General features: G+C 39.4%; 1 protein-coding gene across 11 annotated transcripts in view; it reads right to left on the bottom strand.

Moving 5' to 3' along the window:
* The window catches only part of cacna1bb (calcium voltage-gated channel subunit alpha1 Bb), a 213504-nt gene that overhangs the window by 6567 nt on the left and 190044 nt on the right, over window positions 1-16893 (bottom strand). For 10 of the 11 annotated variants that reach the window (XM_087843518.1, XM_087843517.1, XM_006803498.2 and 7 more), the window contains 8 exons: window positions 14792-14897; window positions 14560-14667; window positions 13931-14040; window positions 12099-12262; window positions 9364-9493; window positions 9166-9276; window positions 5942-5980; window positions 1769-2033 (listed from right to left, as the gene is read on the bottom strand). In XM_087843518.1, the coding sequence (XP_087699644.1) occupies window positions 1769-2033; window positions 5942-5980; window positions 9166-9276; window positions 9364-9493; window positions 12099-12262; window positions 13931-14040; window positions 14560-14667; window positions 14792-14897 (1033 nt within the window). The remainder of the gene's footprint in view (window positions 1-1768; window positions 2034-5941; window positions 5981-9165; window positions 9277-9363; window positions 9494-12098; window positions 12263-13930; window positions 14041-14559; window positions 14668-14791; window positions 14898-16893) is intronic. The other variant, XM_087843513.1, reaches the window with a different exon arrangement.

The raw sequence follows: 16893 nt of genomic DNA, 5'->3' as shown, positions 1-16893 counted from the left end.
TATAAATAAAGTTATGTGATTATTATATTATCCTACTGGATAACAGTATCTTGGGGTCTTGTTCACAAAGTTAAAAAGACAAGATTGAAAGATGGGTTGGTGAAACTTGCCAATATGTTGTGGTGAAGAGAGAGATGAGCATAAAAATGACCCTGTTGAGTTACTATTTAATCTACATTCCTACCCCCACCTATAGTCATGAGCTCTGGATAGAATGAATGAGGCCTGAAAGAATGAAACTGTGGATACAAGCAGCAGAAATGAGTTTACTGCAAAGGGTGAGAAGCTCGGACATTCGAGCAGCCCACTATTCCACACTGAATTTGGGATTTTCTAGGGTTTACAAAGAATGGTCCAAAAAAGAGGGCAGCAGCTGTGATTTTCTTTTTTTTTTGTTTGTTTTAATCAATGAAAGAAAAAGAAAAAGTCAACCTTTCACATTAATATACAATTCTATTTGTAAGGTTTCGGAACAGAGCATTCACAGGAGACCTTTATGAAGTACTAAGGTACAGACAGGAAAAGAAATCCCCAGCAAAATTCGTCTAATCATATGGAAAGACTGACATGAGAAACTCCTGACTGAAGCGCTGCAGAAAACCCTTCACCTACATAACCCGATCATGGAACTTTAATCCTATGAAGAATTTCAGCAGCAATGCGTGAAAGGAAAAGTTTGGATTGCTATCTGTTTCTCTATTGAAGTGATGCCAAGTTCTGGTATTAAAATAGTCTCCTTGTAGATTAAAAGCTAACTAATTAATCAATCATTCAACACTCTTAAATAGTCAGTATATCTACTGAACATTAGTGTTGTGGGTAAGTTTTATAGGATGTGCCGAAAGATCTAAAGTTAGCCAAGGAAGAGGACAATTTAATACATAAAACAGTAAAAAAAAATATATTCTTTGTGCAAAACCTAACTAAGGCAGTGTGATGCAGGTAGTTTGACAGCTAAAAATGTCTGTCTAGATATCAGTGAGCCAGTAGCTGGCAGAGGAAAAATCAGGGGATCTTAGATATCATAAACATCTGCGATAAATGTCTTTGTAATCCATCTAACAGCACACATCCATCTTCTTACCAAAATGTTTCGTGTTCTGTAATCCATCACAAACTGCAAAAAATAGTTTGTTTGTTTTTTCAAATGTTCGTAATTAAGAAACCAGTGGTTGCAAATTCTGACCTTTTGTTCAGTTTACTGCTGTTATATATGGGTGCTTTTCATTGTTTCACAAAATGAATGTGTTTTTAGTAGAGACTGGTTGGTTCTTGCTGTTAAATACCTGATTGAGATATTGAACTATAAAAGTTTTCTTTATGTTTTGACATCACAACAGAAATATTTTATTTCTGTTGGCTGAGGATAAACGCAGATTTTGTCACCCAAAACAGGTCGCAGCAGACAGCTGCCCCCCCTAAAGCCTGGTTCTGACAGAGATTTCTTCCTGTGAAAAGGGATTTTTTTTCCTTCTCACTGTCTCCAAGTACTTGCTCACAAGGCATTGGCTGAGTTTTCTCTGAATTTTTGTATTGTCCCAACCTTACAATACAAAGGGTGTTGAGGACACTGATGTTGTGATTTGGATTTACATAATAACTTTATAAGAGGAATTTCAGTTCAATAAAAGTACAACTGTGTCTATAGAGTTATGTTTACTGAATTGAATGATGGGTCTAGACATTTTTAAAGAGTTCTCTTTTGTTATTATGTGCTGTACATTATAAATCAAAAATCTTTACTAATCATATAATAAGAATGCCTCACCAACGGTGCTGGATGGCTGCACTGATGCAGCTCTATCCAGAGACTTCTGCTTCTTGTCTTTGTCCTTATCCCTGCGTCTATGGCAGCGGTGATGGTGGTGATGGTGGTGGGCTCTGTCTTGGCCCTGGACCTGGCCCATCCCTCCAGAGGACTGAGCCTGACTGGGGCGTTCCAGGTCATAGTCCTTCAGCCCGACATCCTGGTAATGGTGCTGTGGTGTCAGCGAGGATGCTGAGCGTTTTATAGGACTGAGGTCCACAATCGGCTGAGAAGGGAAGACAGATGTGGGGAAGTGTTATGAGACTAGAGAGCGTGAAGCTGGAAGTAGTTGTTTTTACCCAAATCAATTTTACTGAATCACCAAAAATATGCACAACACACAATGAGACAGCCTTTTGTTTAAAGACTGACATTCGATCCCATCTACTCAAAGCACAGATGTTAAAGAAATTAACAAGAAGGAACAAAAATCTGTCACACAACTTGAAGCTACTGGACTTCACTAGCAACTCTGTTAGTGAACAAAGAAAAGGTGAGGGTGGTGACACTGGTTTTGTGGCATTTTATTCTTTTCCCAAGAGGGTACATCTAACTTTACAAAGAATGTAAATAATGAGTCAATTACTACAAGGTTAGCCTCAAATTAAGGTTGTGGCAGCTTGGGCTGTCAAAATATCAAGTTACTCTGTATTATTGTGGCTAAAGAAATTTATGATCAGGATTATATCTGGGAAAAAGTGATTTTGTTTGTACAGCTTGACTTTTTCATGGTGTTTTGTCTCTTTTGGTAAATGAATTACGTTAGAAATGCCTGTATAGAGGAGATGAGAAAGTCAATAACTGTAACTAGCTAATTACAGTGTCTTATGCTTTTGTTTATTATCCACTGTTTTTAAATATGACAATTCCACTACATTGTGAATAAACAGTGCCCAAGTGACAACTTATTGTATCGTTTTTAGCCATCAGGCCTAAAATTTAGTTGCTTGTTGCTTTGCTTTACTCACCATTGAAAACAGACAATTCAACCAACAGCTATATCTTAATCTAATTACTCACATCCATGTGAAGATGATCCAGACACTCATATTTTGCCAAAATATGGCCATGTACACCAAAGATATGTTTACCTGTGCTACATTCAACCAATTCTGCAGCAGAAACATGCTGGAAACACAGTACTGATGTATCAGTAGTTGTGATTAACTTTACAGAGACATTAGTATTATAAGTATTCATGTCTGTGTGTGCCTGATTAAAATAATTTTCCTTTTTGCTCTGTTTTGGCTCTACCGTACCAGCGCCTGAGAAAATAGGCTCATTAGCTGCTTAGTGATCCATTATTTTTTACCAGACAGCCTATAATATATACAGTGGGGCAAAAAAGTATTTAGTCAGCCACCGATTGTGCAAGTTCCCCCACTTAAAATGATGACAGAGGTCAGTAATTTGCACCAGAGGTACACTTCAACTGTGAGAGACAGAATGTGAAAAAAAAATCCATGAATTCACATGGTAGGATTTGTAAAGAATTTATTCGTAAATCAGGGTGGAAAATAAGTATTTGGTCACCTCAAACAAGGAAAATCCCTGGCTCTCACAGACCTGTAACGTCTTCTGTAAGAAGCTTTTCTGTCCCCCACTCGTTACCTGTATGAATGGCACCTGTTTGACCTCATCATCTGTATAAAAGACACCTGTCCACAGCCTCAACCAGTCAGACTCCAAACTCCGCCATGGCCAAGACCAAAGAGCTTTCGAAGGACACCAGGAAAAGAATTGTAGACCTGCACCAGACTGGGAAGAGTGAATCTACAATAGGCAAGCAGCTTGGTGTGAAAAAATCAACTGTGGGAGCAATCATCAGAAAATGGAAGACATACAAGACCACTGATAATCTCCCTCGATCTGGGGCTCCACGCAAGATCTCATCCCGTGGGGTCAAAATGATCATGAGAACGGTGAGCAAAGATCCCAGAACCACACGGGGGGACCTGGTGAATGACCTGCAGAGAGCTGGGACCAAAGTAACAAAGGTCACCATCAGTAACACACTACAACGGCAGGGAATCAAATCCCGCAGTGCCAGACGTGTTCCGCTGCTGAAGCCAGTGCATGTCCAGGCCCGTCTGAAGTTTGCCAGAGAGCACATGGATGATACAGCAGAGGATTGGGAGAATGTCATGTGGTCAGATGAAACCAAAGTAGAACTTTTTGGTATAAACTCAACTCGTCGTGTTTGGAGGAAGAAGAATACTGAGTTGCATCCCAAGAACACCATAGCTACTGTGAAGCATGGGGGTGGAAACATCATGCTATGGGGCTGTTTTTCTGCCAAGGGGACAGGACGACTGATCCGTGTTAAGGACAGAATGAATGGGGCCAAGTATCGTGAGATTTTGAGCCAAAACCTCCTTCCATCAGTGAGAACTTTGAAGATGAAACGAGGCTGGGTCTTCCAACATGACAATGATCCAAAACACACCGCCCGGGCAACAAAGGAGTGGCTCCGTAAGAAGCATTTGAAAGTCCTGGAGTGGCCTAGCCAGTCTCCAGACCTCAACCCCATAGAAAATCTGTGGCGGGAGTTGAAAGTCCGTGTTGCTCGGCGACAGCCCCAAAACATCACTGCTCTTGAGAAGATCTGCATGGAGGAATGGGCCAAAATACCAGCTACTGTGTGTGCAAACCTGGTAAAGACCTATAGTAAACGTTTGACCTCTGTTATTGCCAACAAAGGTTATGTTACAAAGTATTGAGTTGTATTTTTGTTATTGACCAAATACTTATTTTCCACCCTGATTTACGAATAAATTCTTTACAAATCCTACCATGTGAATTCATGGATTTTTTTTTCACATTCTGTCTCTCACAGTTGAAGTGTACCTCTGGTGCAAATTACTGACCTCTGTCATCATTTTAAGTGGGGGAACTTGCACAATCGGTGGCTGACTAAATACTTTTTTGCCCCACTGTAGTTATAATTATATAGAGGTGTGTTGCTTTAAATTTGCACAGTCATACTTTATTTTCCCCGAAGTACTTTGAATAAATGCCTGGAGGACAGTGACACTCCCCCCAACAAAGTCTTACCTTACTGACCAGTACAGCTACCAGGTAACTTGTGTGATAGGAAGCTGGAACAGCAGCTGAGTTACAACCCCACCTGCTGGTTACTGTGTAGATTTCATTTAATTATTTTAGCCAATCAAAAACATTGTCTTTAATCATACTGTAAGCCCACTAAATAACAGATATACGGTTGGTGGATAAACGTTTTTTCTTTAATTTTTTCTTTATTTTTTTGTACATTGGTTGCTGCTTTCACAGACAGGAAGAGGTTGGACGTGCTATTCTTTTTGTTCCTACCTCACAGTTTAGCCTGTAGCAACAGTCACACAACAATATCACAACACTGCCAACAAAATAAAATCTAAATCATATTACCAAGTCAGTTTATCTAGTCCACAGTCTTAAAATCTTACCTCTTAGATTAGTGGTATAATCTCTTAATTCTTCCTGTCTCTATTCACACCACTGGAAGAAACAGTGATGTGATAGAAAGGTTTTCTGTCTTTTAATAGAGAACATGCCTTCAACTAAGAGGCTATAAAAGATTGGATTTTGTCTGGAAAAATAAGATTTTAAGACCAAACATGACAACAAATGACAGATAAAGTTGGAGAAGGTTTTAAAAAGAAAACCTTTTAGATAGCAGAAAAGCAGCAGTACCGTCTCAACCTTGTGTTTCTTTTTTAAAGATCACACTAACTCACAAGCAAAAACTACACACTAGATAACAACACTTACATACATACACCCATTTTTACCAAAGTGTAGTACTGTACTGCTGTAACTAATGACTGAAAAGCAGGACAGAGTGCTTGACATACCTCAGTTAAACATACAAATGCTTTTTCTGGGTATGTTTAACGGCTAATACTGGGTTTTAATGTGTTTACTGTGTCTATCAACAGTCTAATGGGATGAGCAGTTATTAAACTGTGAGGTGGGGGTCATTTTATCAATGATGGTGGGGAGGGTGTGAACTCCTGTGATGAGAGGAGCACATGAAGGTAAACAGACATGAGAAAAGAAGAAAAAAAAGAGGGTGTGGACAAGAGGAGGAGAGAGGAGAAGAAAGAGAGGTGTGGCACAACAGGTGGTACATACTGCCAGGTGGGTCCCAGGGGCGTGGCGAGGGTGGCTCCGCTATCAGACAGCACACACAAGAGGAGGTGGGCAAAACATTAGCAGTGAGCATCGAAATCAGGAGAAAGGGAAGACAGAAAAGGAGAGCAGAATCTGAAGAAGGATGAGTCAGTTGATATTCTGCATTATATTTCTGTCAATGAAAAGACCAAAACCAACAATGTGTTCATCCTGCTTGTCAATGCACACATGTGTCATCATTACCAGACAGAGACATCGACTGTATGGAAACTACCACAAAATGTGGTTTTTAGTCATTTTAATACTTAACGGCTGTCTGTATGTGGACAGGAGGAAACAGTCATGTGATAGAAAGTCTTTCAAACTTTTAATACTGAAAAAGTAAAAGGTTAGATTTTGTCTGGAAAAACAACTAATGGCAGATATGTGTCATTTGTATAAAGCCACAAACTTTACAGGTGTGTAGCTGATATCAGGCATAGCATTAGTTTTATACAAGCCATGGAGACCAGATCAGCTATGTCAGCTGATCTCAATGACAACACACTTTTTCTTTCCTTCTTCACATTTAAATGGCAAATGTCACGTCAATGCCATGTCTGTTGTCATTGATACCCACTTTGTTTTGTATAGGGGCCTCACTGCAGCTCTCTCTGCCTCTGGCTGCAATATCATGCCATGCCATCAAGTCGAAATTATTGCAGATGGAATAACAATCTTCTTTTTGATCAAAGCAATCCGGACTCCTGACTGAAATGAAGGCTGAGTTCAAAGATGGATGTGGTAGGAACTCACTGAATACTTTGGTCTGAACATAAGCATGGTGATGGGCACTGCAGCTGGTGCGAATCATGTCCTGAATTTGAAATTAACTTTGCCCATATGTGTGGTGGCTCACAGTAGCGTATGGTGTTCAGGTGGGAGGAGAGGATCTAACAGGGAGTAGGTGCTCAAAACCAGGCTTAGGGGTGATGAGAACAATGTCTCATCACATGTTCTGCTCAATCTGTTGCCAGTCTTATGATTTTTCTGCAATAAGAATAAGGTGCAGTTGATGTGTTCAAATGCTTTTAAAAGACAATTAAGCAGAAAAGTGCACAAAATTGTCTCTTTATAATGTGTTCACATTTTTCTGCTTTGTGACTTCCAAGAGAAGCTGCTTCTTCTGTAATGTTGCCTCCTTGGAGTATTTTTATTTACCACAAACTCATGTATATTTCACTTCACTAAGCCCTATTGCAATCGGCACCTCTGTATGTACACCAGCTACATTTGACATTTTTTTTGTGTTTTTAAAAACATTAAAAGAGCATCAAAAATGTGTATTGATATCCCGCTAAATACGACATTTGCAGTATTTACTCCTACTTGATTCATCTTTGCTCTAAAAACAAGTATTAGAAAAAGTGTAAAATATTAATCTATGAACTTGCACATTGTTGGGTTTGATCCTTTGCAAAAATTTCTTAACAGAAATGAAAAACAGAGTAACTCCAGCCTGGTCCGTTAAAATAGAGAGAGCGTGAGAGATCAAAATGCAACATAAACATAAGGAAAGCAAATGTTACGTGTTGTGGAAGAGAGCAGAGCAACAGAGACAGACACACAAACGCAGACAGGCAAACGGCAAGGCTAAACTGACAAGATCTGACAGGTGGAAAAATCCAGAAACACAGAAATGATGGACAGAAAATTTTTCTTAACATGACATCCATATGCAGCAGCCACGAGCAGCTACTGTAATTCACAAAAGTGAAATAATTAATAATGGTTGCTAAAAAAGTGCATGTCATAAAAATGAACAAATTAGTGCAGTCACGCAAAACTCAGACGTTCTTGTAGGTGAGTGTGATTACAGTAAATATTATAAAAAAATGTAAGAAAGACTTTAAAATTTCAACTAGACCAGTCAGCATCAAACTGGTTTCCTTGACAACAAGCCAGTTTGATTTTTATGCCAGCTTTTTCAATCTGTATTGCAAAAACAAAAAACAAAAACTGAAAGATACCTAATTTTAATGTTATATGATAATCATGCAGCATATGGTTTATGACCTTTTCTAATATAACTATGTAAAGTGTTGTCTCTAAATTGACTGCACTACGGTCACATGACTTTACCACCTAACCTCCTATGTTAGCTATGATACAGCTTTTCTAGTCTCATTCAGCTGTTTGGTAGCAGACCTATTTTTATGTTCTAGAATGAAATGCGTAGTGTATTTAATGTAAAATCTTTGAAGTTTACATTAAATACACTTATCAATTCATGCATTTAACAAAAAACTCACTGTTTTAGAGACAACTGAACTGAAGCAACTGGTGCAAAATGCCAAATCATTTCTGGGTTTTAAGACCCATCCCTGCAGCAGTCTACACTCATAGAAATGCATATTATAAAATACTCTATTTTAGTGTTTCGGTTGCAGGAGATATAAACTTAAAGTTAAACATCTTAGGTAATGTACTTAGCTGTTTCCATTCAGACATTTACAAAAGAAAAGCATTACTGTCATGTCTGTGCATTATGTGAGCTTTTAATATCTGAGACGTCATATCTTAGGTTTATCTATCACTTTTCTTTAAAAGAGATTTCAAGCTTGTCATGCTTTAAGAACTCTCAGTGCTGTATCTCATCTGGTTATTGCCTTGGTAATATCATTGCCTTTTCTACATCAGTACAAATTAACAAAACCTTCTATCGCATCAAAGGTAGAGTAAATTGTTGTTTCTACACTGGATGCATTTTAGTTAATGGATTTGGTAACGAGCGAGCTATGATCAAAGTACAGAAACCAAAAAATTAGACGCAGTATTTTATAGTTCCAAATATTTTTGTCCCTGCCAGGTGTGATAGCTCCTCTCAGTTAGTGTGAAGCTGCTTCCTGTTAACTAATTTCCTCTATCTGCATATTTACTGTATATTTTATTCTTTACACATCTCCATGCTGAACTTCCTCCTCGGTAAAATATCTGAAATTCTCAGGGGAGGTCAACAGGCTGAATTGATGCGGACTGACAGAGAGCCACTGCTTCCGGCTGCATTCTCTAACCAGTAACCCTTCAGCAGCCCATCAGCCTTTTTCAGTCTATTTTATCTAAAAAAAAAAAGTTGCACAATTTCTGGACTAAAACAAGAATCTAGAAAACAAAAAAGTATTGTAAGATTCTTCCTGTGAGTAGTAAAACAAGAGGCATGACCTCATGAGCACCAGAGAGCTTACGTAGTATTCAGCATTTAGTCGGGGAAGAGAGGCTGCTCTGCAGTGACCTTCCAGGCTGGGATATGCCTCTGCATCTGAAGTGTTCTCCACCTGCTTCAGTTCAACCTGTTCCTGAAGGAAAGACAACACAGGCATAAGTGCATATACTTAGAGTGTATGTTATATAATAAACATTTTAATGACTGTGATTTTTTTTACCTGAGGTCTTGTTAAATTTTGCACATCCTCCGACTGGCCTCTCTGCAGCTTTCTTCGACTTTTGGGCCTCTGTGAAGCCTGAGAAACATCTCCAGACTGGGAATGTTTTATGGCAGTCCTCTGGTTGAGTCTGTGCAAGAAACAAAGACTCTGACTGTAATATTGGATGCTGTCAGCGGTGCAGTGTCAAGGAGGTTTTACTTCAGGTCTGTAGTTTAATTCCAGTCATTCTGAGTCTGCTGGATTCAGATGAACTCATTGATTTCAGTTTGATTTCCTCTAAAACTGTAAACAATTCAAACCCTGCTAGGTTATAATGGCCAGGGGTGTGGTTGAATATGAACAGGAAAAAGAATCAAAATAACTCAATCTGGCTGCCATTGTATCTGGTTTGCGCAAATGTTTCACAGATCAACAGTTTATGGCTTTTTCTGAGCATCTGTTTGTGCAACGTGCATCGTGTGGAGAACCTCGAACAATCTGAGTCAGCTGTCAAATGAGGGAGTAATTCTTTGCAATGATATAGTCAGCACAAGGCAATAATTTAAAATGGAAGATAGAAGACACCCTTTGTTAAACATGACCACTTAATCTAGTCAAGAACTTCAAATACAGACCTGTGGATTTATGCAGCTGATTTGAATAAAAGCCCTGCTACTGTGTGACAAAATATGGTACGTATAATGTGACTTCTGTTATTTCGTTATATATTTTTCATATGTATAGTGTCTTTCAGCACCACAATGCTGAGGACTCCCAGCTTGTCATTCCTTCATTTGGAAGGACACTGTCTCAGCTGAACTATGGACACGCACACACATACACTTACACTGATATGCACACACTCATCCCCCTCCCTTTCCAAATGCCTTCGATGCTTGTTTCCTGCGGGGGAACACGGCGGGTCTGTGTGCCGCGCTGGAATGGTAGCGCTGTGCAGGGCGGCTGCTGTGTTTGCTTCGGATTACTCCTCACCCCCCACCCAATCCTGTGGCTTGTCATGTCTTTCACAATGTTGTGCTGTGGACATTTACCGTATTTTCGCAACTATAAGGCGCACATAAAAGCCTTAGATTTTCTTTAAAAAGTGCAGCGCGCCCTTTGTGTGTTGTAAGGAGGACGTAGTAGAGAACACCATGAGAACGCTAAAGGGTGAAGTGTGGGCGTTGATTGTATATACCGGGACAATCACACATACCTGTATAAAAGGACAGGTATGTGCGTTATGCGGAACATCGTTGTTTTAACAACCCTCAAAATGGCAAAGAGACACGCTTATGAAGCACAGTTTAAACTGAAGGCCATCAGCTACGCGGAGGAACATGGAAATCGAGCAGCCGCGAGAGAATTTAAGATTAATGAATCGATGGTTCGCAAGTGGAGGAAGCTGGAAAACAAGCGCCGACAGGTCAAGAAGACGCAGCTGAGTTTCCGCGGACATAAGGCGAGATGGCCCGAGTTGGAGGAAAGACTCGAGCAGTGGATCATCGAGCAAAGAACGAGTGGGAGAAGCGTTTCGATGATCACCATTCGACTAAAAGCAGTTTCACTAGCAGAAGAAATGAAAATTGAACATTTCCAAGGAGGTCCGTCTTGGTGCTTTCGTTTTATGAAACGGTGCCATTTTTCCCTCCGGACCAGGACTACGGTAGCGCAGCAACTTCCAGCGGATTATAATGAAAAGCTGGCCATCTTCCGCTCCTACTGCAGCAAACACATCGCCGACAAACACATCCAGCCCAGCCACATCACTAACATGGACGAGGTGCCGCTCACTTTCGACATCCCGGTGAGTCACACTGTGGAGAAGAAGGGGACCAGCACGGTAGCGATACGCACAACGGGGCACGAAAAGTCTTCTTTTACTGTTGTGCTTGGCTGCCATGCTAATGGACAGAAACTGCCGCCTATGGTGATTTTTAAGAGAAAGACTTTGCCTAAAGAGAAGTTTCCAGCAGGAATCATCATTAAGGCAAATGAAAAGGGCTGAATGGATGAGGAAATGATGAAAGAGTGGCTGAGGGAGGTGTATGTAAAGAGACCAGGTGGTTTTTTCCACGCATCACTATCGCTGTTGATCTATGACTCTATGCGTGCCCATCTCACAGCCGATGTGAAAAAACAAGTGAAGCAAATGAACTGTGAGCTTGCTGTCATTCCGGGAGGCCTGACAAAGGAACTCCAACCGCTGGACATTGGTGTGAACCGGCCGTTCAAAGTAAGGCTGCGAGCGGCGTGGGAGCGATAGATGACCAATGGAGACCACAGTTTCACTAAGAGTGGAAGGCAGCGCCGGGCGAGTTACGCCACAATTTGCGAATGGATTGTAGATGCTTGGGCTAACATGTCTGCTGGCACTGTTGTTCGAGCTTTCGCAAAAGCCGGCATCATTTCCGAGGAGCCGCACGGCACGGAAAGTGACTCTGAAGGTGAAGAAAGTGAACCTGGCATGTTTGATGGAGATTTAGCGCAGCTGTTCAGTTCAGACACAGAGGATGAGGACTTCGATGGGTTTGATTGATGACAATTACCGGTAATAAAAATGTGAGTACCAAACTCAGTTTTGCTCCCGCTTTATTTTTAAATACGCATACTTGTATGCTTGTATGCTGATGATGATGACGATTACCGGTAATAAAAATGTGAGTACCAAACTTTCCCATTTCACTGCAGGGCAACCTGCATGTGGCGAATAAAGCTTTCATTGATTGATTGACATAGATAAAGTCACTTACATTGTGTCCTTGTTAATCAAGGTGTTGGTGGTGGTAGCTGTCGAGGCCTCTGTTTTTTTTTCAGGCTCAGGTGAGAGGACTTGTTTGGGCCTGGAGAACGGTGGTTCTATTTCCTGTATGTGAGTGAATGGCAGTACAGGACGGAACAAGGACCCCAATTTACTCTGGAGAAAGAAGGATAGCAGAGAGTTGAAAAAACATCAGTGGAGAAAATATTAAAGCTAGTATAGTTATATTTAAATCTACTTATTAACACATCTAAGACGTACAAAGATTAATGCTATAGACTTTTTTTTTTTTTCATCTTAATTTTGAGCCAACCATCATTTCCTAACAGGGCATGTATTGAAACACATGCAAAAAGGCATGCAAATATTTAAGACAAAAACAGAATTTGTATAGTTTTATCAAGGTTGAAAGTGAGTATTTGGTACAACCACCTTTATTCTTTAACACAGCTTGAACTCTCTAAGACAAACTTTCTTCATCTAGTCTTCAGAAATAGTTCTCCAAGCTTCTTGAAAGACACTGAAAGCTCTTATTTGGATGTTGGCAGATGATCCCACACTGCTTCAATACTGTTGAGGTCTGGGCTCCTTTGAGGCCAATTCATGACTGATAAGTGTTTCATTGTGTGTTTTTCTATCCAGGTATGCTTTTACTGCACTGGCATTGTGTTTGGGATCATTATCCTGCTGAAAAATGAAGCCACTCCCAATCAAGTGCTTTCCAGATGTTAATGCATGATGAATCAAAATCTGATGGTACTTTTCTGGTTTCATCAGATTTGACCACACCCCATACACCACTGGCTTAAATGCAATGAAACTGAGCAATGACAGAGCCTTTAATGTGTTTTACAGATGACTGTAGACAATCACTGTTGTCCTCCAATTGTCCGGTTTCCAGTGCAGTATAAGTGTTTTGCTAATAGTTCTTTTGGAACAGTTTTATATTGGGCATTTAGTGGGAAATGGGATCGAATTATGTGTTTTTGTTACCGATTGCTAGTAACAAAGTGCCTATACATACAACTAAAAACATAAAGAAGAAGGGGTGGCTCAAGACTTTACACAGCAACGTAAATGCAACTAAACAAAACCAAAATCTGCAAAATCTGTAAAACCAAAAGACTAGGTGGTAGAGTTCTGTGATAATTCTCATTATTAAAGACGACACTTTCAAACAACCTGATTTAAAAAAAAATCCCTTTTCTGAATTCAAATAGCAGCAGCTTTGTTTCTGTGTTTTGTTTCTTTTCCTTTCCTTTTACTTGAATCCTTTAATTTGTCAAATATCAAAAATCAATGCGTCAAGAAATACTCTGAAGTGTAAAAAGGACCAAAAGAAGGAAGGAATTCAAGAGGCAAGGATACCAAAGAAAGGCGAGCTAAATTTTAACATGAATACACAGGAAGGAACAAAAAACCCAAAAACAGCCTGAAGCAAACAAACAAAAGCGAAGGTTGGCAAACAAAAGCATGGGAAGTGACTAAGGCTGGATGATCAGGAAAAACTACACAAAAATAATATAACCTCACAATGACTTAGAATAAAACTGGAAAGAAACAAAGGAGATGAACACACAGTGGGACGCAAACAGGTTGGATAAAGAAGAGGGTACACAGGCTGCTAAACAGATGGACTGACATCTAACCAGGGGAACAGGGGACTATAAATACACAAGGAACAAACACGAAACAGGTGCAACCAGTGAGGGCAAGGCAGACAATGGGTGTGACCAAATAGTCTAATTGTCTTAGGATTTTTTCTAACTGGATGAAGTGAGCTGGAGATAATAACGCATGGCTGAATTTTGCTTTGTGATGTACCTGAGGTCCATCTGAAGAATTCTGCTGCTGGAGTCTCTTGGCACGATTCTGCTTATAGTAGTCGTAGATCATTAGAGCCGCATAGACTTTCCCCACAGTCAGCTCGTTATCTAGAAGAGACAAGTGAGAGACAGTTCCTCCAAGTAAGCAGCAGATGGCGACAGAGGAGCAGCAAAATTACAACTTGGGGGGTGAGACTGCAACAGTTTGCAGCAGGATTACTCGAGCAAAACAAAAGAAAACACACGGCAACAAAAACTAATCATCTTATGAAGTAGTTAGTGCACAGTCCACTAGTGACTAGGTAACCGTACAGTGATTTTTAACTTTTTATGGCGAGTATGTCTTCACAACAGATGTGTTTCTCTTTAATGTTCTCACCACAGTAGACACCTTTTTTTTTTTTACTTTAAAAACTAAAATCTGCAAATCTCAATAACAGAATTTATTTTATCATTTTAAACTGTTTTCTTTAATCTAGCCTAACTTTCAAGCTGAAGCAAGAGTGATAAGAAGGAAACAGCCATTGCAAAAACAAAACTTAAAAGGTAAAGTGAGTAAAAATAAAAACCATATAACCAGCAAGAACTAGTAAATCCCATCAAAACCCACACACAGCTGTAGCTCACATTTATGCGGCGTCACCAGCAGGTCCATGGTCTTCTGTGACAAGTTGGGCCACACTCGATTTATTTCCCTCTTCAGGTCAGCATCGCACAAACGCTGTGCCAGCATGCCTGAGGATGAGCCCACAAACATGTCACATCGCATCTGCACCAGAGAGTTCAGCGCCATTCACATTCACATCAAAGCTGTCAGGGCAGCTGCAAGGGATTCTGGCTTTTGTAGTTTTAGTCTCACCAGATGCCAGCTTGATCTCCAGGGCTGTGCGAATCAAGGCCATCAGGGTGGAGGTGAAATGCACTGTGTTGTCATCCGCAATTGGCATGTTCATCTTCACCAATCGCTACACAACAAATTAAAGGATTGCTTATCAATTCTGGATTTATCTCATTTTAAAAGGTTAAGAAACACCAGAAAGATTTGTTTTCATTAACTGGTATGATGATCTACAGTTATATGCTGTGGCAGCAAATAATGATTCATGACTATGTTATTTAATATAGACATGATAAGAATGACAAGAGATGCCCATCACAACAGATAAAACAGAAAAATGCAGCAAATGCATCGACTACAGAATCATTAGTGAGTAAAAGAGTAAATATTTGGGGTGAGGTTAATAAAATAATTTTTGACTTCTGTTTACTGTAAAATTAAAGTAAAAATGCAAAAAAAATAATTGAAAAAAGATAAATCAGTCATCACTATCAATTATTTTAGTCCATCCAAATAAAGATTCACCCTATTTTGCCACAACCTAACAGCAGTAAACAGAGCCGTTTATGGCTGCTGTCGTTGCTACGAGACTGCTACATGGCACAGTTCTCCAAAAACCGAAAATATGATTAACTTATAATGCTAAGCACTGTGAGCCTTCACTGCTGCTGCTGCTGGAAACACACAGCAGCATGTCCTTCGTTTTCGAAATAGTCACTTAAGGAGGAGAAAGGAAAGGTCGCTGGTTGGCACGCAGCTCTTTAACCATCAAAATGTTAATGTGCTGAAAATGCTGCAAAAGATAAAAATCAAGCTGGTATTTTCTATGTGCTTATGATCTGTGGGGTTTATTCCTGCTATAATGTCTTAAAAACACTGAGCAAGGAACAGAAGACGGGGAATTTTGTTTAAAAAAATACACAAAAAAGGTCCTCACTTGGTGTATTTAACTTTCACTGAAGCTGCACATTAATTTTATCTGAAAATTCAAATGCTTTTTTTGCCATAGACTGTACATAAAAGTTATACATAGCCACTATCACTCAACAGTTAATGAGATTCTTTTGTGAAACTTCGAACTCAGCAATTTTGCTGTTGCCGTATTGCCATTTCAAAACTGGATGACTGAGTAGCAGACCTGACTGAAACCAATGTTTAAGATGACACACTTCCTTTTGCATTCATAGGAGTTCCCCCTGGTGGTCACAGGAAAGAATGCAGGTTTAAGGCACTACAGCCATCTTTTATATACATTCTATGGTTCTGTGGTTTCACTTGTCCTCCATCACTTTAGGGCTAAATTACCTTAAAGTTACATTACAATAGATACTTTTTTGTAGAAGGAAAAAAAGTCCAAGTCAAATTTTAGTAAAATTAAAAACTGCACCAACTTTCACTCTGTATTTTTCTCCTATTTGTTCACACCCTACCTGTAATTGTCCTATTTTGTAAATAAAGAATCCAGAGAACCATTTGATTACAGTGATAAATTATTATTGTTCTATGTGAGAACAATGTGAATCTATTTAAATTGTAAATTTGTTTATAATAGAGCTTCCACAACCTCAATTTGCCAGCACCATCAAAATGAGAATATTGGTGGGTTTAAACCAGTCAACCATTTCCAATCGGCTGGCTTCCAAACCTTTTTAATGATAAGTTTCTTTGTCTTGAAACATGAAAGAACAGGTCACTGCACCAGCATAAAATAAATTAAATTTCACTTAGTTCTGGAAAGCCTTGCTGACATAATAAACTAATTAACTAATGATGACATTGATTATTACTTTTAATAGTTTAATAGCAGATTCTGAGGATTTGCTGCTTTTCTCTGTTCCATATTGTTCAAAATTGATTGTATTTAGAATTCTAGACAAAATTGGCACTTACAATGCAAGCTTCAGGTCCACTCTCAATACTTTTAAATTAACAAGTATTTAAAATTGCTAATAGTAGCAATTGCTTGGCAGCGCTGAATATCAAATTTTAAAATATCAAAATTTAAAAAACAAACAACCATTTTAAAGAACTTTTTCATCCATTGTAAAAAAGAAGAAACTAGTCAGCATAAATCCATGCCAGTGCAGCAATGCAATGATTCATGTACACATGCATTGATGAAT

This window comes from Neolamprologus brichardi, chromosome 7, assembly GCF_056152115.1.
Source record: "Neolamprologus brichardi isolate AB-2024 chromosome 7, ASM5615211v1, whole genome shotgun sequence".
Lineage (NCBI taxonomy): Eukaryota > Metazoa > Chordata > Actinopteri > Cichliformes > Cichlidae > Neolamprologus > Neolamprologus brichardi.
This window is presented reverse-complemented; position numbering and strand designations above follow the sequence as displayed.